This window comes from Littorina saxatilis, linkage group LG16 (genome assembly GCF_037325665.1).
Source record: "Littorina saxatilis isolate snail1 linkage group LG16, US_GU_Lsax_2.0, whole genome shotgun sequence".
Lineage (NCBI taxonomy): Eukaryota > Metazoa > Mollusca > Gastropoda > Littorinimorpha > Littorinidae > Littorina > Littorina saxatilis.
The window spans coordinates 48121259-48142895 of record NC_090260.1 but is presented as its reverse complement, the minus strand read 5'-3'; the positions used below and the strand labels follow the sequence as shown (position 1 = coordinate 48142895).

General features: G+C 42.4%; 1 protein-coding gene across 1 annotated transcript in view; it reads right to left on the bottom strand.

Moving 5' to 3' along the window:
• Positions 1-553: 553 nt before the first annotated feature.
• Positions 554-21637, bottom strand: part of LOC138951128 (methyltransferase-like protein 27) — a 24562-nt gene continuing 3478 nt past the window's right edge. The window contains exons 2-6 of the mRNA XM_070322774.1: positions 12466-12617; positions 9974-10102; positions 6545-6680; positions 3270-3362; positions 554-814 (exon numbers count right to left, since the gene is read on the bottom strand). Of these exons, the coding sequence (XP_070178875.1) occupies positions 630-814; positions 3270-3362; positions 6545-6680; positions 9974-10102; positions 12466-12612 (690 nt within the window). The 5' untranslated portion in view covers positions 12613-12617 and the 3' untranslated portion in view covers positions 554-629. The remainder of the gene's footprint in view (positions 815-3269; positions 3363-6544; positions 6681-9973; positions 10103-12465; positions 12618-21637) is intronic.

Genomic DNA, 21637 nt, shown 5'->3' with positions numbered 1-21637 from the left:
ATCACGGATCACGGGCAAAGTCCCATCACGATCACAGAAATGGAAATTTCGGCAATCACGGTCACAGAAAGGTCAAAAAACGCCAATCACGATCACGGTTTTAAACCCTTTGGGGCCCTCTAAGATGTGTACGTGTCTTGTGTGTGTGTGTGTGTGTGTGTGTGTGTGTGTGTGTGTATGTGTGAGTATGTGTGTGTGTGTGTGTATGTATGTGTGTGTGTGTGTGTGTGTATGTGTGTGTATGTGTGTGTATGTGTGTGTATGTGTGTATGTATGTATGTGTGTGTGTGTGTGTGTACATGTGTGTGTGTGTGTGTGTGTGTGTGTGTGTGTGTGTGTGTGTGTGTGCTTGTGACTGACGCTTGAGGTTATATAGTGATTATGGTGTTTATGTTAGTGTATATTTTTTGATTGATGTTGAATTCATTTATTTTGTTTAGCTGCGTATGTTGGGTGTGCTTGGCTAGAGTGAATGGAGTCAACACTGCATTTGTCAAAACGAGTTCCCAAACCTGGGCAATAAAACATTCTGTATTCTGTATTCTGTATCAACACACGATAAATGTGAACACGATGCCATCGTTGTCAAACGGATATTTGGGTACACACTCTGTTACATCTTGCGTTGATCAACATACGACAAATTTGAACACGACGCCATCGTTGTCAAAAGAATATCTAGGTACAACTGTTTTGGATACCATTTTCCAGAGTTCGGCGGATTCCATCTCTTTCATAGTTGGTTCCAGCCTTCCCTTGTACTCCGCCACGTGGTCCAGGTACTCTTGGCGCATCACAATGCAAACCAGACCTCCTGGGGACAACACAAGTCTGTATTGTGACACACAACAAGATGACAACAACATCAAACACACAAGTCTGCATTGAGACACAGAACAAGATGACAACAACATCAAACAAACAAGTCTGCATTGAGACACAGAACAAGATGACAACAACATCAAACAAACAAGTCTGCATTGAGACACAGAACAAGATCACAACAACATCAAACACACAAGTCTGCATTGAGACACAGAACAAGATCACAACAACATCAAACAAACAAGTCTGCATTGAGACACAGAACAAGATCACAACAACATCAAACAAACAAGTCTGCATTGAGACACAGAGCAAGATCACAACAACATCAAACAAACAAGTCTGCATTGAGACACAGAACAAGATCACAACAACATCAAACAAACAAGTCTGCATTGAGACACAGAACAAAATCACAACAACATCAAACAAACAAGTCTGCATTGAGACACAGAACAAGATGACAACATCAAACAAACAAGTCTGCACTGAGACACAGAACAAGATGACAACATCAAACAAACAAGTCTGCATTGTGACACACAACAAGATGACAACAACATCACACAAACAAGTCTGCATTGTGACACAGAACAAGATGACAACAACATCAAACAAACAAGTCTGCATTGAGACACAGAACAAGATGACAACAACATCAAACAAACAAGTCTGCACTGAGACACAGAGCAAGATCACAACAACATCAAACAAACAAGTCTGCATTGAGACACAGAACAAGATCACAACAACATCAAACAAACAAGTCTGCATTGAGACACAGAACAAGATGACAACATCAAACAAACAAGTCTGCATTGAGACACAGAACAAGATCACAACAACATCAAACAAACAAGTCTGCATTGAGACACAGAACAAGATCACAACAACATCAAACAAACAAGTCTGCATTGAGACACAGAACAAGATGACAACATCAAACAAACAAGTCTGCATTTTGACACAGAACAAGATCACAACATCAAACAAACAAGTCTGCACTGAGACACAGAACAAGATGACAACAACATCAAACACACAAGTCTGCATTGAGACACAGAACAAGATGACAACAACATCAAACAAACAAGTCTGCATTGAGACACAGAACAAGATGACAACATCAAACAAACAAGTCTGCATTGAGACACAGAGCAAGATCACAACAACATCAAACAAACAAGTCTGCATTGAGACACAGAACAAGATCACAACAACATCAAACAAACAAGTCTGCATTGAGACACAGAACAAGATCACAACAACATCAAACAAACAAGTCTGCATTGAGACACAGAACAAGATCACAACAACATCAAACAAACAAGTCTGCATTGAGACACAGAACAAGATCACAACAACATCAAACAAACAAGTCTGCACTGAGACACAGAACAAGATCACAACATCAAACAAACAAGTCTGCATTGAGACACAGAACAAGATATTTTTGTCATGTCTGCTGATAATCAACACCTACAATTGTGTGAAATTTGGAGGCTTTTGTTCCCAAAATGTTGTTTGTTTGTTTGTTTGCTTAACCACGAAGGGCCATATTATCAAGCCGGTGCTGCTTTGACATATAACGTGCGCCACACACAAGACAGAAGTCGCAGCACAGGCTTCATGTCTCACCCAGTCACATTATTCTGACACCGGACCAACCAGTCCTAGCACTAACCCCATAATGCCAGACGCCAGGCGGAGCAGCCACTAGATTGCCAATGTTAAAGTCTTAGGTATGACCCGGCCGGGGTTCGAACCCACGACCTCCCGATCACGGGGCAGACGCCTTACCACTAGGCCAACCGTGCCGGTTTGTTCCCAAAATGACTGAGAGAATATTAAATGTTTTACAAACATAACCCCGCTGTGACCCCAAAATGTGACGAGGGTCCACGACCCACATCATCCGGACTGTGTAGTTCAAATTACGTCATCATTTATTTGTTTGTTTACAAAGATAATCGTTCAAACGTTGGGCACTGAGAAGGTCGTGTGGTGATTGGAGATTACATGAAGTCTCAATTAAAAACTCCAAATAGTTTCAGAGATAAAGACGATTTTGTGAGGCTCTGGGTCGTCACGACCCACAAACCATGGTGGAGGTTAAATGGGCATGGAAAGTTTGAGTGAAATGACCCGAAAATGATTGAGGTGCGAAATTTGTCAAAATAATGTTTTTGCTAAGTTGACAATACTGTTTTATTTTTTTAATCAGAGGTATCCGGATACGAAAAATCGGGGATATAAGAAAGGAAAAAGTAATTCCCTTTGCCTTTCTTATGAGCGAATTCCACTGTACTTAATCGTGCTGATTTATGTGACGATATTAGATTTTGTGTGGTTACATGTCTGTCAATATAAAGTTTGTATCCTCGTGACTTACTCAATCAATCAAGAAATCAAGAATACTCTTTTTTGTCTTAATTGTCAAATACCTGGTCTGACTATACGTGCGATCTCCTTAAGTCCAGCTGTCGGGATGTGCCCCTCGCCGAACCCTCCAGCCACCACCACACAGTCGTAGACATCTGAAAACACACACACACACACACACAGACACACACACACACACACACACACACACACACACATACATACACACACACACACACATACATACACACACACACACACACACACACACACACACACACACACACACACACACACACACACACACACACACACACACACACACACACACACAAAGACAGCCATACAAACACACATGAATAATAATAATATTTATAATAATAATTATAATGAGTGTCAGTAAGTACTGGTGTCACATGACTGATGTGAAACAGTTGATTTGCTAATGGCAATGCACTTAACAAAACTGTTATTGCACTCTGGGGGTGCGCTAACAATCCCTGAGAGCTTATTCATGCGCCTATGCCCCTTCTTTCGATTTGAGAAGGTTCTTCTCACCCCCCGTATTCACCCCGTATAGTCAAGGCTATACCGAGCGTGCGCCTCCGCCCCTTCTTTCGATTTGAGAAGGTTCTTCTCATCCCCCGTATTCACCCCGTATAGTCAAGGCTATACCGAGCGTGCGCCTCCGCATCCGGACTCTTTGGCTTAGTCAATGATCGTGATGTACGAGGTATGATCCAAACAAAATGATCAAACCGCGGTTATATGATCATAAAAAGTAATATATCATTTGAAAGGCCAAACATTTAACTGGTATACCTCTAAGAGATGACGTCATTAGGTTACTACGTCATACATGACGAGGTTTTTAAATACGTCACTTTTAGGTTGTGCTTCAAAACGGGGTCTTTTGTCAAGTGCCATGAAAATCTTCACTTCTTTGAAAGAGTGTGTGTAGCTGGATGATGGTACAAATAAAATGTCAACAAAGCTGAAGATCGTTGCATGAATCAAAGCTGTTTTATATTCTACAATCTGACAAAAGAAAAGGAAATCAAAACTGGGGAAAAGGGGAATAACTCTGACAAGTCAAAAAACTTCCTAATAGCGATTCAAACGAGAATAATTCAGCTGCTGTGTCAACATTTAATAACTAAGATTAAAAAGTGTACATGCGAGTTTTAATTGCAAAGCTTAAACTTTTATTTGGAACAGTGCAGAGAAATCTTCACAATGATCTTCTGCTTCAACAGCTGGCCGCAACATGGGTGGCTCTGTGGCTGACAAGGGAATTGGAAGGGGCATCGATCAGGGTCCTCTTGCACGCGATCTGCTCAACCGTTGTTAACCCAGTACAGTCAAACACGCTTAAGCCGAACTCGCCCGGGGAATGAAAAATCGTTTCGCTTATCCGAGTTTGTGCATATCCGAGTTCGGATAAGCCAAACCTTTCCCAAGAAATTACCCTGCTTAAGCGAGTTTTTTCAGGATAAGTTGTAAAATCACTTGGAATGTTTCTCTCTCTGTCTCTGTCTCTGTCTCTGTGCGTGGTGTGTGTGTGTGCGCGCGGCGCGCGCGCGTGTGTGTGTATGTGTGTGTGTGTGTGCTTAAATGAATAAGATCAAAACAGTGACAAGCAACAAGTGCTTTCTTCAGTGGAGCTTTATTAATACCTCAAAGCCAGCTGTAAAAATAAATGGTGAAAACAGTGACACATCTCAGAAACAAAACCAAAGATTCCACAAGCAAATACGCTTTTGTTAAAAGGATTCCAAGTACTGTTTAATGAAACCCTCTCCATTAAAGAAAGAAAAGAAACAAAATTAGACAATTAATTAATTTGTCTCTGTGGTCATAAATCAAGATCAAATCTCCGTAAACATAGATTGTAGGCAAATGTTTTGTTTCGCTGCATGTTTATTGTAGTTTGATCTTCACCACTCGCTCAAAATGAGCACATACATTCCTCAGGTAGATTTGCTCTTCACAAAGATCTCTTCCTTCGATTGGAAAAATAGGTTTGTATGAGAGCCACTCGTTTTTGAACACTGCAACAATTGTTTCGAACATGCTGGCAGCCGCAAGGATTTTAACGTCGCATCACGTGACACGTGTATTTCTTGGTCAATGTGGCACGCGTCATCAGTTTCCCCGCATACTCAAAAACAGGTGACGTGTTCGTTTTCGTAGGATAATTATAGCCGTGACGAAATATGTTTATCGTCCTGACGTGTTTTTCAAGGAAAAACGAACAAAAATGTCTCTCCGACAGTGTTTAGAGTTTGGCTTATCTGTCAAAATCACGTTTGAGATGACCGTGTTTGAGTTAGCTCTTTTTTGACAGAGTTTGGCTTAACCGAATTCGAAATAGTCTTACAAAGAGGGGGGGTCTGGCGGGGAATTAGTTTTGGTTTCAGATATCCGAGTTTTTTGCTTAAGCGTGTTTCGTTTAGGCGAGTGCGGCTGTAGACCCAAATTTGTTGTTACTGTAGTCACTGATTATGAGAATTTAGTTTCCTTCTACTTTATTGCCAGAGAACACAGAAACAAAGCGTGTCTAGACCAAAATGACCAGAGGTTTTCAAAGCAGAAACAGGGCTATTCGCTGTATTCTTCGACCACGAAGGTTGCTGTCGATATTCTGTCTACTAACAGCACTGTCATTGTCACGTACTACGCAGAAACCTTTTTACCCAAACTTGCTTACGAGTTTAGCAATCACCGACCAAACTGCGAAACCCAGACTGCCCTTCTCCTTGTCAGTCTCCACAATAAAGGGCTCTAACTCCATTCGTAAAAGACCAAATAATCCCATTTTTGCCTCACACATTTTTCATACCTGATTTCACCCCTTGTGAGTTCTGGTTATACCATCTTTGAAAAACAGACTTTTTGCCAAAAGGTGCTACTGCACACAGGAACTCGAGAAAGCCGTCAAATCAGAGCTCAAAAGCAACCCCAAATAAGGCCACCTTAAGGCCTTTTCTGATTAGCTTAGACACTTCTGACTTTGCATCGATGTAGGAGGAGAGTAATTCTAATGACTGCTGTAGTTTAGGCCAGATACGCCAAACAGTCTTTGCGAAAATCACATTTGATCATTTTGTTTGGATCATACCTCGTATAGTCTCCAACACGGAAGCAATTTCATTCCGACCCAGGCGTTGCGGAGGTGCGATACAAAACTGTTTTGAATGCTTCATTGTGATGTGATGCGCTCTGTGATGTTTCAATAACTTAAATAATGATAATAATAATCATCATCATCAAATTATAATAATATTCATAATGAACATATACACACGTACAAGGAATTCACGACTACATAACTTACCATCATCTATGGGAAGACGTTTGCTATCCACGTAATAACAAAAGTCTTTCTCGTAGAGATTCTTTAGTCGTGCTTTCTGCAGCATCCCCGAGCTTGGATCAAGACCATGCATCTTGTGAAATCCCAGCTTCCGCAGCTAAACAGTCAACAGTACAAGTGAATCAAGACCATGCATCTTGTGAAATCCCAGCTTCCGCAGCTAAACAGTCAACAGTACAAGTGAATCAAGACCATGCATCTTGTGAAATCCCAGCTTCCGCAGCTAAACAGTCAAAAGTACAAGTGAATCAAGACCATGCATCTTGTGAAATCCCAGCTTCCGCAGCTAAACAGTCAAAAGTACAAGAACATAATTCACAAAGCCATCAGCGGTGTGTGGTCGATGATGACCTCTAGCAGGCCAAGGTCAGACCACTTCTCAAAGAGCCAAACCTTGACCAAGCTAGTCTAACGAATTACAGACCTGTCTCAACTCTCTCTTTCATTTCTATAATTCTTGAAAAAGCTGTAATGCTTCAGCTACAGGAACATTTTTGTGCGAACAATATACTTGAGACATACCAGTCCGCTTACCGGAAAAATCGTAGTACTGAAACTGCGGTCCGTTGGGTCATGAACGGCCTACTGTTAAACATTGACGATAGGCTAATCTCTTTGCTGGCGTTGCTTGACCTGTCGGCCGCTTTTGACACTATAGACCACAGTATCCTTCTTTGGAGACTTGAAGTCACGCTTGGCATCACAGGCATTGCAATCAGGTGGTTCGCCTGAGACTTGAAGTCACGCTTGGTATAACAGGCATTGCAATCAGGTGGTTCGCCTGAGACTTGAAGTCACGCTTGGTATAACAGGCATTGCAATCAGGTGGTTCGCCTGAGACTTGAAGTCACGCTTGGCATCACAGGCATTGCAATCAGGTGGTTCGCCTGAGACTTGAAGTCACGCTTGGCATCACAGGCATTGCAATCAGGTGGTTCGCCTGAGACTTGAAGTCACGCTTGGCATCACAGGCATTGCAATCAGGTGGTTCGCCTCGTACCTGCCAAACCGCAGTCAGTGTGTGCGCATCCTTGACTGGACATCTCGTTATTTCCCTCAACCACAATAACAGGACGTTGGGACGGTTTATGTCGAATGAATGTGGCTGCTGCTCGGTGTCAAACCACAATAACAGGACGTTGGGACGGTTTATGTCGAATGAATGTGGCTGCTGCTCGGTGTCAAGCCTCCTACTTTTGTAGCAATATCCGATTTTGAACAACAAGTTTTCAAAAGCGTAAACATCAAACCATTGTTAACCTTCACACTTAACACGGTGTACACTTATTATCCCACATCTCATGCTAATGTACACCAAGTATAAAGTCATTCGCTGAACAGATGTGAGAGTTATTACAGCATTTTAATGGGTGGTATTTTTGTTGGGTCACCCTGAACAGATGTGAGAGTTATTACAGCATTTTAATGGGTGGTATTGTTGTTGGGTCACCCTGAACAGATGTGAGAGTTATTACAGCCTTTTAATGGGTGGTATTGTTGTTGGGTCACCCTGAACAGATGTGAGAGTTATTACAGCCTTTTAATGGGTGGTATTGTTGTTGGGTCACCCTGAACAGATGTGAGAGTTATTACAGCCTTTTAATGGGTGGTAGTTTTGTTGGGTCACCCTGAACAGATGTGAGAGTTATTACAGTCTTTTAATGGGTGGTAGTTTTGTTGGGTCACCCTGAACAGATGTGAGAGTTATTACAGCCTTTTAATGGGTGGTAGTTTTGTTGGGTCACCCTGAACAGATGTGAGAGTTATTACAGTCTTTTAATGGGTGGTATTGTTGTTGGGTCACCCTGAACAGATGTGAGAGTTATTACAGCCTTTTAATGGGTGGTATTGTTGTTGGGTCACCCTGAACAGATGTGAGAGTTATTACAGCCTTTTAATGGGTGGTATTGTTGTTGGGTCACCCTGAACAGATGTGAGAGTTATTACAGCCTTTTAATGGGTGGTATTGTTGTTGGGTCACCCTGAACAGATGTGAGAGTTATTACAGCATTTTAATGGGTGGTATTGTTGTTGGGTCACCCTGAACAGATGTGAGAGTTATTACAGCATTTTAATGGGTGGTATTGTTGTTGGGTCACCCTGAACAGATGTGAGAGTTATTACAGCATTTTAATGGGTGGTATTGTTGTTGGGTCACCCTGCACAAGAAGGCACAACGGGGTATGCATGCTATGGAGCACAGTGGCACAAAGTTGTGGCTTCATTTGATCACCTTCTGAAAACACCTCCAACATCTCCAACATCTCCAACATCTCCAACACCTCCAACATCTCCAACATCTGGCGCTCACGAACACACGATAAGATGAAGCCCTCAGAAGGAAACTGTTGTCCTCTCTTTGTTGTTTGATCAAAATGAGGATCAGCTAAATCCACACAGCCTTCAGCTTTGAGAGGTTCAAGTGCAAGAAAGGCACAACACAACAACAGTTGTGCATGCTGTAAAGTCCCATGCCCCTCCCGGTACTGGTAATATGCAGTCTCCGGCACACTACAACAACAGTTGTGCATGCTGTAAAGTCCCATGCTCCTCCCGGTACTGGTAATATGCAGTCTCCGGCACACTACAACAACAGGTGTGCATGCTGTAAAGTCCCATGCTCCTCCCGGTACTGGTAATATGCAGTCTCCGGCACACTACAACAACAGGTGTGCATGCTGTAAAGTCCCATGCTCCTCCCGGTACTGGTAATATGCAGTCTCCGGCACACTACAACAACAGTTGTGCATGCTGTAAAGTCCCATGCCCCTCCCGGTACTGGTAATATGCAGTCTCCGGCACACTACAACAACAGTTGTGCATGCTGTAAAGTCCCATGCCCCTCCCGGTACTGGTAATATGCAGTCTCCGGCACAACACAACAACAGTTGTGCATGGTGTAAAGTCCCATGCCCCTCCCGGTACAGGTAATATGCAGTCTCCGGCACAACACAACAACAGTTGTGCATGGTGTAAAGTCCCATGCTCCTCCCGGTACTGGTAATATGCAGTCTCCGGCACAACACAACAACAGGTGTGCATGCTGTAAAGTCCCATGCTCCTCCCGGTACTGGTAATATGCAGTCTCCGGCACATCCGTGCTCAGGCAGACGCTTTCAAATGATGGGACGTACTCGCAAGCACAAGACCAAAAGCGCACGGAAAAGATCCTGTAATCCACGTCAGAGTTCGGTGGGATATAGAAACACGAAACTACCCCGGCTTACTTCCCCCGGAATCGGCGTATGCTGCCTGAATGGCGGGGTAAAAACGGGCATACACGTAAAATATCCACTCGTGCAAAAAACATGAGTGTACGTGGGAGTGTCGGCCCATGAACAAAGAAGAAGAAGAAGAAGAAGAAGAAGAAGAAGAAGTTGGCACACGTACCTCCTCGGCGACCCTCCCAGTGCCACAGGCCACGTCCATGATCAGCTTGCTCTCTCGCTCTACTGGGAAAAACGGGGCCACGGCTTCAGCTGCCAGCACTGGTCCCCTGTACCGATCATTGTTTAGATCCTGAAATAAAAAAATAAAATAAAAAAATTAATGACAAATCTTTATTGATTCACTTTCACACACTGCATTACAATCACATCTGCCTCCCTCTACATGTATTTATATGTCTCTTTCCTTCCGAGCCACCCATGCACCCATACACTCGCCTTTCTCTCTCTCTCTCTCTCTCTCTCTCTCTCTCTCTCTCTCTCTCACTCTCTCTCTCTCTCACTAACTCTCTCTCTCTCGCTCTCTCTCTCTCTCGCTCTCTCTCTCTCTCTCTCTCTCTCTCCCTCTCTCTCTCTCTCTCTCTCTCTCTCTCTCCCTCTCTCTCTCTCTCTCTCTCTCTCTCTCTCTCTCTCTCTCTCTCTCTCTCTCTCTCTCTCTCTCTCTCTCAACTGCTAGAGGGAAAGACTGGTTATATGAATTGTTCCTTAATTGGACCACCGGATCTCAACCCAATCGAACACTTTTGGGACATCATGCAAAGAAGGATTAATGCCCTTGCCCGGAGACCCCGCACAGCAGCAGAACTGCGTGCTGCCGTGACCCAGGTGTGGGCTCAGGTCCCTCAGCAGCAAATTAATCACCTCGTCCTCTCCATGTACCGGAGGTGCGCCACAGTCATCAACGCCCAGGGAGGAGCAACACGCTTTTGACTTTCAACAGTCTTCAAACAGTGTTCAGTGGAACATGGCACGTCATGCTCTCATCCCAATACACTTTTCCGTATGGTTTTTGTATCGGTCAATTCGTTTCCTTGTTATTGTTAACCCGAAATAATTAATTCGACATTAAAATTCATGGGCAAGCCATCTTCACTGCAGCATTTGCGTTTCTTTTGCCTCTGAGTTTACATGGCTTGCTGTGTCTTACCAGATTTACACTCGTTGCTTTTTCAAATAGTGAACAGCTCGCTTTCGCTCGCAGTTCAGTATTTAAAAAAACAACTCGTGTAAATCTGGTACGACACAGCAAGCCATGTAGTATTCTCTATAAGTCAATGTAAACAAATGGAAGGTTCTGTTGACAGCCTTAATCGCTCACAAAATGACGGATGACAGGACAGCGCTGAAACACTGCAATCATCACCCAAAATGGGTCGTGTTTACAGGACTGGCAAACGTAAACTAGTGATTGTTTTTAAATGAAACTTTAGCAGTATTTGTAACAACCATTTATCTGTATGCATGTAATAGTCCTGCACTTTTTGACAAACCTATAACAAGTTTTTGAACATTTTCCGGAAGATTAACAAATATATGTAACGATGCGAAATGTTACCGAAATTTCGTCTCGTATGTAGACATAAGATCCTGGAAGTTTCAAATCAATCCACTCAGTCAGTGCGGAATTACAGCGCTTTTTGTCATGATACGCAAGATAGCTTAACAAAACAACCTGTTCTGGATAAATAGTTGATTTAGCGTTCTCCTTGTGGGTAAAAGCCTATTCTGCATTTGTGTCCATTTTTTCATTGGTACCTGACGTTTTTTCAGGTCGATTTTGGGGATACGGTATTACCCTTACTTCGGCGGCGGGAAGGTGACACCTTTAACAGAAATCTTTGATCCGAAAAGTGAACCAGATAGCCAAGTGGAGGGCCTTATATGGCATAGACAGTGTGAACGAAATGACACGGGAATGAATGTTTTAGTTGGGGTACGAAAATGGATGTAATAATTTCTTTGCAGAGTTTAGAGAGGCATGACTGAAAGCACTATACCAGGGGCTCCGAGCACCTGGAGCTGAAACGTTCAGTAACTGTCCTCTGTCGGCATTACTCATTGTATCTGTGCTCTAGATATATCGAACAACTGTATCGTTATACCTTACTGATATCGGAGTGGGTTTCAATTATATCGTGCAACCCCAACACGTCATGCACCTAATGTCCATATTAGGTTTAAAGGCCTATTTAGTGGCCTGTTTAGTGGCCTGTTTAGAGTCATGTTTAGTGGCCTGTTTAGAGACCTGTTTAGAGGCCTGTTTAGTGGCCTGTTTAAAGGCCTGTTTAGAGACCTGTTTAGAGGCCTGTTTAGTGGCATGTTTAGAGGCCTGTTTAGTGGCCTGTTTAGAGGCCCGTTTAGTGACCTGTTTAGAGGCCTGTTTAGTGACCTGTTTAGAGGCCTGTTTAGTGGCCTGTTTAGAGGCCTGTTTAAGGGCCTGTTTAGAAGCCTGTTTAGTGGCCTGTTTAGTGGCCTGTTTAGAGGCCTGTTTAGGGGCCTGTTTAGGCGCCTGTTTAGTGGCCTGCTACTTTCTGTGTTCGTGGGCCCTTTCTACGCGAGTCTTGGATGAAGTTGGACGGCGTGCCCTTAGTTTGTCAAAACTGATACATATATATATATATACTTGTGCAGCTTTAAAATCACCGGTAACCATACCTGGTCATAAGTGGCCCACTGGTCATAGGCGATGATTGATTCCCGGGGTGTGATGCCCTCATGGTGCGCCTTGTAGTTTCTGGCATATGCTGCCGCGTCTTCGGCTGGACTTTGCTCAAGAAACTGCTTTGCTTTCTGCTCTGCCATAGTTGCTGGACAAAACCCAAATACACACGGCTATACTTTGCTGCAAACGGATGATCATGAGCTCCCTGCCTTCAAAATTCCACGTTGGAATGTAGGCGGCGGAGACACACACAGAGTAAATGATGATCTCCCTTGCTCATGACGTAATTTCTATGCATTCTCGCTCTACGCACACACACACACACACACACACACACACACACACACACACACACACACACACACACACACACACCGCAACAAGGTGGCCTAGTGGTAAGGCGTCCGCCCTAGTGAGCGGGAGGTCGTGGGTTCGAACCCCGGCCGGGTCATACCTAAGACTTTAAAATTGGCAATCTAGTGGCTGCTCCGCCTGGCGTCTGGCATTATGGGGTTAGTGCTAGGACTGGTTGGTCCGGTGTCAGAATAATGTGACTGGGTGAGACATGAAGCCTGTGCTGCGACTTCTGTCTTGTGTGTGGCGCATGTTATATGTCAAAGCAGCACCGCCCTGATATGGCTCTTCGTGGTCGGCTGGGCGTTAAGCAAACAAACAAACAAACAAACTGGCCAGCCCTCTCACGGCGAGCAGTAAACACAGCTATAGATCATTTGGGGTACCTTGGTACTTCGTTTTGGCCATTTATGTCAGGCGTTTTTCTATCAGTGTTCATTTTTTTTCCCGTACAATGGTGCCCTGCACCGGGACCATTACGATTGTTGTTACCTTATTTTGTTTTAAAGGCAAATTAATTAGGTGCTCATTGAATCTACTTCAACACAGTGTAAACGTGCCCTTTGCAAGGCCTCGTGAGTTACTGCGTCACCAGGTGTAAGCACGTGTAAACCCTGTGTGACGTCACTGGTGGTTGCATGCGGATTTCTATGATTGTGTTCGTGTGAATGTTTTGCAGAAAGTGGCTCCTCTGTTTCATTCTGATAACCATCGGTCCACGGCAATCGCCACTTTCATTCTGATAATCATAGGTCCACGGCTATTGCCAGTTTCTCTCTGACAGTATGCTGAATTATTGCGCGAATCTATCAAAACAAGAATACAGAGTTATCTCCCATATGTTTTTCGCGAGCACTGATCTAAATTTGAGATCAGTGTTCGCGAGACGAAAATGATTGCAGATTGGCCGACTTCGACAGTCATCTCCGTTCTGTTCTTCACAGTTATGATAAAGTCATCGTTCTAAGGTCAAAACAAGTCGAAATTTTGAGACTGCTGTCGGAAGGAGACCGTGATATATGGTTGCATCACTCTCAACTGGTTACAGGAGAAATCGTCTGCTCCGGCGCGCGCCGAAGCCAAAGTTGATTATCACGTGACACTTTAGAGTTGTTTGCACAACAAATACATCCGCGAAAGATAGCTCGCTTGAAACTGTCTTACATATCAATTCCTTTGTAAGTTACACTGAATTACACAACACCATGAAAAATCATTATAGACGATCGCGAATCTCCTTATATCCATAACACATTACGAAAAGATCTAAATATGTTTAAAAAAATCGATTTCTTACCCACAGAAAGAAAACCAAGGCATCCTGTCAGGGATAGAATGAAACCCGAAGGGAAGTAACTCATTTTTGACCTGAGTTCAGGATGCCTCTGTTTCTACATTCTCGAATCATATCACTTTGTCGGATATGCTTTCACTCTTGATATCCGAATCCTAGTTATGTCATCGATCTTCATGGTGTAAATAAATCACAGAGCAGAAGAAAGACTGATCTTCAAATACACGTATATTTCTGACCAAAAAACTGCTGTTTAACATCTGGGCTATACCACGGAAAAAAATATCCTTAACTTTTTGTGCTCAGTGTATGTCATCGATCTTCACGGAGTAAATAAATCACAGAAGCTTAATCACCAGCTCACCTGTCTTTCTTCTGATGTTAACAACAGTCATCAGATGAGACGTGGCTTTCACAAACTGCTGTCGACACTGTCACTGTCACTAGGTAGTTTTATAGAGACGAAAAAGCCCACCACCTTCCTTTCGCCACTTCATTTTCTCTTGACCGCTCGGATGCGCGCGCACAACGAAACTCAACAGTGCGTGTTGTACATTTCGCGGTTTAGACGTTACGCAGAGAAATTCTGTTCGAAGAGGAAGCGCTGCGTGACAACACATGTGCGATTAATTTGCAACCCGAAGCTCTACTCATAAAATGTATAACTGTTCAAAGTGAGACAGTTCACACATTAAGGTCTGCCCTATAAATATAAGTATTCTATTGATATTAGGGAAAAAATAGAACTCTAAAGTCGTGAAGCGGCAATCGGCTCCTGGCCGCCATCTTTGATTTTCCCCAGGGCAACCTAGGGAAATGTATGCTACAGAAATCCAGTGAAAGATCGACTTGAGCGTCCTCTGCAGACCTTAAAGTAGGAAAATATGAACAGTTAAAATAACAATCAGGTAACATACACGGTTGAGACACGTTACGCCCAATATACGTACCCAGGTGAGACGGTTGTTACGCCCTACTTTGTACCCAGGAGGCGAAAGCGGTGTGAATGTATGCTGGCTAAAATTGTATTACAGAAAAGAATCAGAAGCGTACTAAAAACAGATTAGTTCAGTTATGATTGTGAATGTTTTCTGCACTAAGCAGTGTTTTTGTTTAAATGTTAGGCATTTTGTTTAAGCACAACCACTCAAGAAAACTTGATTTCAACGAAAATGTGACTACGTTGGAGAGAAAAAATGGTATAAACACTAAAGATACGCAGTCCATTGGTATGCTATCCACAAAAACTGATTTTTTAGACTCTCTTTAACTTTAGGGGAAAAGGGCATAATGACTAGATGTGTCGTGAAGAAGTAAGAGAACACAATAAAAGTGTACTCATGTGCACCTCAGATTTTTCCATTTTCTGACAGTTACGGGCTCCAGTCTTCCCTTGTTACGTGCCCCAGGCATTGAAACTTTTCTCTAACCTCCATTTTCATGTATTTTTTAGCTAGTTTTACGTGACAGTAGTTGGAGGTTTTTGCATTAAAGTCAAGTAACGCAGGTTTGTTCTTTCTTTATTACAGTTAAACACATAGATTTCATATGCTACTATGGTCACTCTGATCATGAGCTCTTTGAAGATGTTATTAACCACGCTGTTAATGCCCATAGTGACAACGAACTTACAATACGGGTTCTCACACTAAATTCACAGACTGGAAAAAGATCATACGTACGGACACATTTCAAAGTGGTCCCATCAATTCTTCAAAAGCATGTTAAAATTTTTATTGCGAAAGAAACCACACACTTAAAAGTTAAATCGTGTTTGAAGATGCAAAGAAAATAAATATTCCAGCAATTTCAAGTGAAGAAGTAGGTGTGTGTGTGTATGTAGGTGTATGTGTGTGTGTGTGTGTGTGTGTGTGTGTGTGTGTGTGTGTGTGTGTGTGTGTGTGTGTGTGTGTGTGTGTGTGTGAAGGGGGTAGAAATTAAAGGAGATTTTAATCAAAGCAAATTAATTGTTCTACATTGCCAATAAAATCATTGCTCAATCAGTAGCTTAGTTGCACATTGGAAGAATAGAAACAGACATTTCTACAAAACAAAACAAAATAATACACACAAAACGCTCGTCAGGCTCCAATTGAAAACGAAAATCAGCAGCTTAGTTGCACATTTGAAGTGTAGAAACAGTCTTTTCTACAGAATGAAAAAAATAAAACGCTCGATTGTAAGGCTCCTGTTAAAAAACAAAAAGTTCGTAAATGGAAGTGCAGTGGCCCACAACAAGTAAACGTAACATCTACTCAAAACATTTTCTCAGATGGCGACGAATTTGCTCGCGAAACTTAAAACCCACCAAACACCTCTCACAGCTGTAGCTAGTTTCCCCCGTGTGACTTTTTTTCATGATCCAGCATGTACTTTCTTTTTGCAAATGTCTTTCCACAAGAAGGCCAGGGACACTTGTGCGTTACCATGGTTTCTATGTGACATACATGCTGCGACGATTCCAATGACCTGCTACTGGCGTATACTTTTCCACATGCGTTGCACTTGTGTGGCTAGAGCTTGGTATGCACACTGTTGGGAGGGGGTGTCACTAAAACTCGAAAAGACACGAAAAGACGCGAAAAGACGCGAAAAGACGCGAAAAGACGCGAAAAGACGCGAAAAGACACGAATATGTGAAAAGACATAAAAAACCGACTGAAACTATTTTTAATTTTTGTTTCTCCTTCAAATAAAAGCAATATCACAAATAATGAAGAATAAATAAATGGCAAAATACGTAGAGGTTACATGCCGAGTCTCAGTGATTATTAAAAATAATGGTCGAAGTTAGCGGATCATGAAAAATGCGAGCTTTAGCTTTATTCCTCCTTTCTTCAGTTATTCAAAGAAAAGAGGAGTTTTTTTGCGAAAGTTTGATCGAATCCTATTCTCTCAACCAGTCAACCTGCGCAGGCGATCGATTCATGCGCGGTTGTATAGTTCCGTGCAAATCATTCCATTCTGTTAACACTTCTTGTCAGTTTTCCTATTTTGGGCTAAAATCAAGTACACAGATATGCTGTTATTCTGCTGTGGCGGCAAAGGCAGATATTGTGTGTTCTGTATATGTTTTGGTATGGCTTAGGATAATGTTTTTTCGTCAAATGGGACTAGCAGACGAACTTTTGCACCCGTGTTCCAACGTTAAAAACTGTATGAAGTTCAGTTTTCTGGGGAAAATAGTGTATGAAACCCCTTTATGTTGTTTAAATTGATGAGATGTGTGCATTTGGTTGCGTGTGATCTGTTTATTAAATGAAATATTGTTGAAAACTGACCGTCGGATTGCAGTCTGTTGTCGAAGGAACTGAGTGAAAAGAAGGGGAACTACTCTTGTCGCTAGACAAAGTATGAGTTACTTGCCTTGGGAAATTGCTTGTGATGAACGGTTTGAGCACGGCAGATCTAGATTCAGAAAACAACCGAACCGTCATGGATTTTATGTGGAGATTCATGTGTTCAGGCCTGTAGTTGTTAATTTAAATGCGGTATGTTTGTATTGTTTGCTCCAGAGATGTATACTTCGTACATTAGAGCGTTCGGAACTTTTCAGTCGCAAAAAGTAGTACCGAAACAGAACAACCTCTCAACCCATTGCACTATCGAGGATTCAGGCTGTTGCTGGGTCGTTATTTGTTTGGTTGCTGGGTCATTATCGAAAAATAACTACCCCTACAAGTTTACAGAGGTAAAGAAGCAGAGGGGGGAATAAGAGCTATTACTGGCGGTCGAATAACCCAAACACTTTTGTCAAAAGTTATTGCATCAAAAGTCTAATCAGCTTTTTCTCTTGATGTATTACAAAAAGTCCTTTACTTTGCCAATAAACCTCAAAAATCGTGATCCAGCTCAGCTAAAATGGACTCAAGGGACACAACTCTGGTTGTGGACATCCGGGTGACATCAAAAGCGACGTCAAACACGACTTGTTACGTCCCTGCATGGTGTCTGCCCTTTGATCTATGTGCGTCTTTTTGTGTCTATTTGCTGTCTTTTCGTGTCTATTTGCTGTCTTTTCGTGTCTTTTCGTGTCTATTTGCTGTCTTTTCGTGTCTATTTGCTGTCTTTTCGTGTCTATTTGCTGTCTTTTCGTGTCTATTTGCTGTCTTTTCGTGTCTATTTGCTGTCTTTTCGTGTCTTTTCGTGTCTATTTGCTGTCTTTTCGTGTCTATTTGCTGTCTTTTCGTGTCTATTTGCTGTCTTTTCGTGTCTATTTGCTGTCTTTTCGTGTCTTTTCGTGTCTATTTGCTGTCTTTTCGTGTCTATTTGCTGTCTTTTCGTGTCTTTTCGTGTCTATTTGCTGTCTTTTCGTGTCTTTTCGTGTCTATTTGCTGTCTTTTCGTGTCTTTTCGTGTCTATTTGCTGTCTTTTCGTGTCTTTTCGTGTCTATTTGCTGTCTTTTCGTGTCTTTTCGTGTCTATTTGCTGTCTTTTCGTGTCTTTTCGTGTCTATTTGCTGTCTTTTCGTATCCATTTGCTGTCTTTTCGTGTCTATTTGCTGTCTTTTCGTGTCTATTTGCTGTCTTTTCGTGTCTATTTGCTGTCTTTTCGTGTCTATTTGCTGTCTTTTCGTGTCTATTTGCTGTCTTTTCGTGTCTTTTCGTGTCTATTTGCTGTCTTTTCGTGTCTATTTGCTGTCTTTTCGTGTCTATTTGCTGTCTTTTCGTGTCTTTTCGTGTCTATTTGCTGTCTTTTCGTGTCTTTTCGTGTCTATTTGCTGTCTTTTCGTGTCTATTTGCTGTCTTTTCGTGTCTATTTGCTGTCTTTTCGTGTCTTTTCGTGTCTATTTGCTGTCTTTTCGTGTCTTTTCGTGTCTATTTGCTGTCTTTTCGTGTCTTTTCGTGTCTATTTGCTGTCTTTTCGTGTCTATTTGCTGTCTTTTCGTGTCTATTTGCTGTCTTTTCGTGTCTTTTCGTGTCTATTTGCTGTCTTTTCGTGTCTTTTCGTGTCTATTTGCTGTCTTTTCGCGTCTTTTCGTGTCTTTTCGAGTTTTAGTGACACCGTTGGGAGGTTTATACAAATCGCGTGGCCTTTTAAATGTTTTTGAGCACAGACCACGAAAATGTATCAGTTCGTGACAAAGGAATCCATATATGTCAGAGGGTAGAGACAATGTTGTTGTACAAAAACGCTTCATGTTGACGTTGCTACAGTGAAACAGCACCGGCACGGTTGGCCTAGTGGTAAGGCGTCCGCCCCGTGATCGGGAGGTCGTGGGTTCGAACCCCGGCCGGGTCATACCTAAGACTTTAAATATGGGGAGGAAATTGATCAGGATACTGAAATGTCAGGTATATTGGTGAACAAGCGGATCCTATCAATATGGTCTGTAGTTTTTGACACAACCTGTTACCCACATGTTTGAATTTCTTTATCTTATTCCCAGTACATCAACATGTTGGCAGATGGCCTTGGACTGCACTCTTTGTCCATTAATTGACCACACATTTACTGTTATACATGTAGGAGAAAGCGTCCTGTAAACATTATGAAAATAATTGCTATCGATGTTATTGCCGGGCGGGGATGTAGCTCAGTCGGTAGCGCGCTGGATTTGTATCCGGTTGGCCGCTGTCAGCGTGAGTTCGTCCCCACGTTCGGCGAGAGATTTATTTCTCAGAGTCAACTTTGTGTGCAGACTCTCCTCGGTGTCCAAACACCCCCGTGTGTACACGCAAGCACAAGACCAAGTGCGCACGAAAAAGATCCTGTAATCCATGTCAGAGTTCGGTGGGTTATAGAAACACGAAAATACCCAGCATGCTTCCTCCGAAAACTGCGTATGGCTGCCTAAATGGCGGGGTAAAAAACGGTCATACACGTAAAATTCCACTCGTGCAAAAAACACGAGTGTACGTGGGAGTTTCAGCCCACGAACGCAGAAGAAGAAGAAGAAGAAGAAGAAGATTTTATTGCAAAGTAATTTCCAGCTAAGTCCATTACAATTGTGCTAGGGAGAACTATACATTAGTAGAAGTGTTTCATTTTCACTTATTCCCTATTATTCTTTTTTACCGGAAGCAATTTGTGGACTTAAAAAAACTTCTTTGGTCACAGTTAAGATGAAAATATTTAACACTTTCTACCCCACCTATGTTGACCAAGGTTTTTTTTGCCGAGACCATCTGTGCTGCAGCAGGTCACTCAGAATTGTAGTAACTGTGTAGTAACTGTGTATCAACACGCTGGAATGCAGGCGTCAGATGGACGTTACAGGAAGCGACTAAAGCTAACAGTCTGAGCAGATATATCCGTACCTGGTCAGATAGAGCCATATGAGTGGGTACGGATATATCCGTACCTGGGAGACAATGAGTTACAGATAAAAGTTAAGTTTGTCAAAATGCTGCATATTCCTAATCAGTGAATCCTTAATTGTTGTTCGACCTGCAAGCAAGGAGACTATTGATGTATGTTTGCATAAAACAGGACATAACAAAATGCCTGTCACTTGCATATTGGGCTTGGAGTGTGTGTGAATGATGTGTGTGTGTGTTTGTGTTTACTGTGTATATGAGTACTGTGTGTGTGTGTCATTAGAAATCTCCAAAGATTTCATTCGCAAGCATACTCTTAAAAAGTCTATGTGCTCTGGCACTCATTCTCTTCCTCCCCAGTTATCTTACCTGTTGCCATGCCTTTGTTGCAGTTTCTGTTAAAAAAATATTGCACCAATTTTCGTACCCCAACTAAAACATTCATTCCCGTGTCATTTCACTTTATATGCCATTAAAGGCCCTTCATTTGGCTACCTTGCACACTTTTCGGATCAAAGATTTCTGTTTTAAGTATCACGTGACCGCCGCCGAAATAAGGGTACCCCCCAAATCGACCAGACAACAACGTCAGGTGTCAATTAAAAAGTCGTCACAAATTCAGAATAGGCGCAGCTTGGCAACTTTTACATACGAGAAGAAGAAAAAATCATTTATTCATCCACAACAGGTTGTTTTGTTACCTGGCGTATCTCTTGTGTTATGTTATTTCTACAGATGCAGGTGTGAAACGCATGAGCAGCAGAAAATGAGAGGATTTAGCGTCCATGTTGAGGGGTACCGTGACAAAAAGCGCTTTATTTCAACTGTGCCTATATGTATTGATTCGAAACTTTATCATTCATATGGGCTGGGGTAAGTGTACTGCATTCCTTCGATACTGTGTCATCTACACTTGCTTGAAAAGAGAGAGGAGAGAAAGAGAGAGAGAGAGAGAGAGAGAGAGAGAGAGAGAGAGAGAGAGAGAGAGAGAGAGAGAGAGAGAGAGAGAGAGAGAGAGAGAGAGAGAGAGAGTCAAATTTGAGTCTATTGTGCATTAAAAGACCTGCGAGATTTGTAGAAGTCAAAACAACAACAGGCCAGCCTCTCAGCTTTCGTTCCATGTACTTTGTTTGTTTGTACGTATAGACTGAAAGGTGCCCCCGAAATGATTTGTAAGCACAACATTCGCAGGCTTCAAATACGCTTTTAAAAAACTCGCCCAAGTGTGTTTTAGATCTATTTACTTGGGTGACTAAAA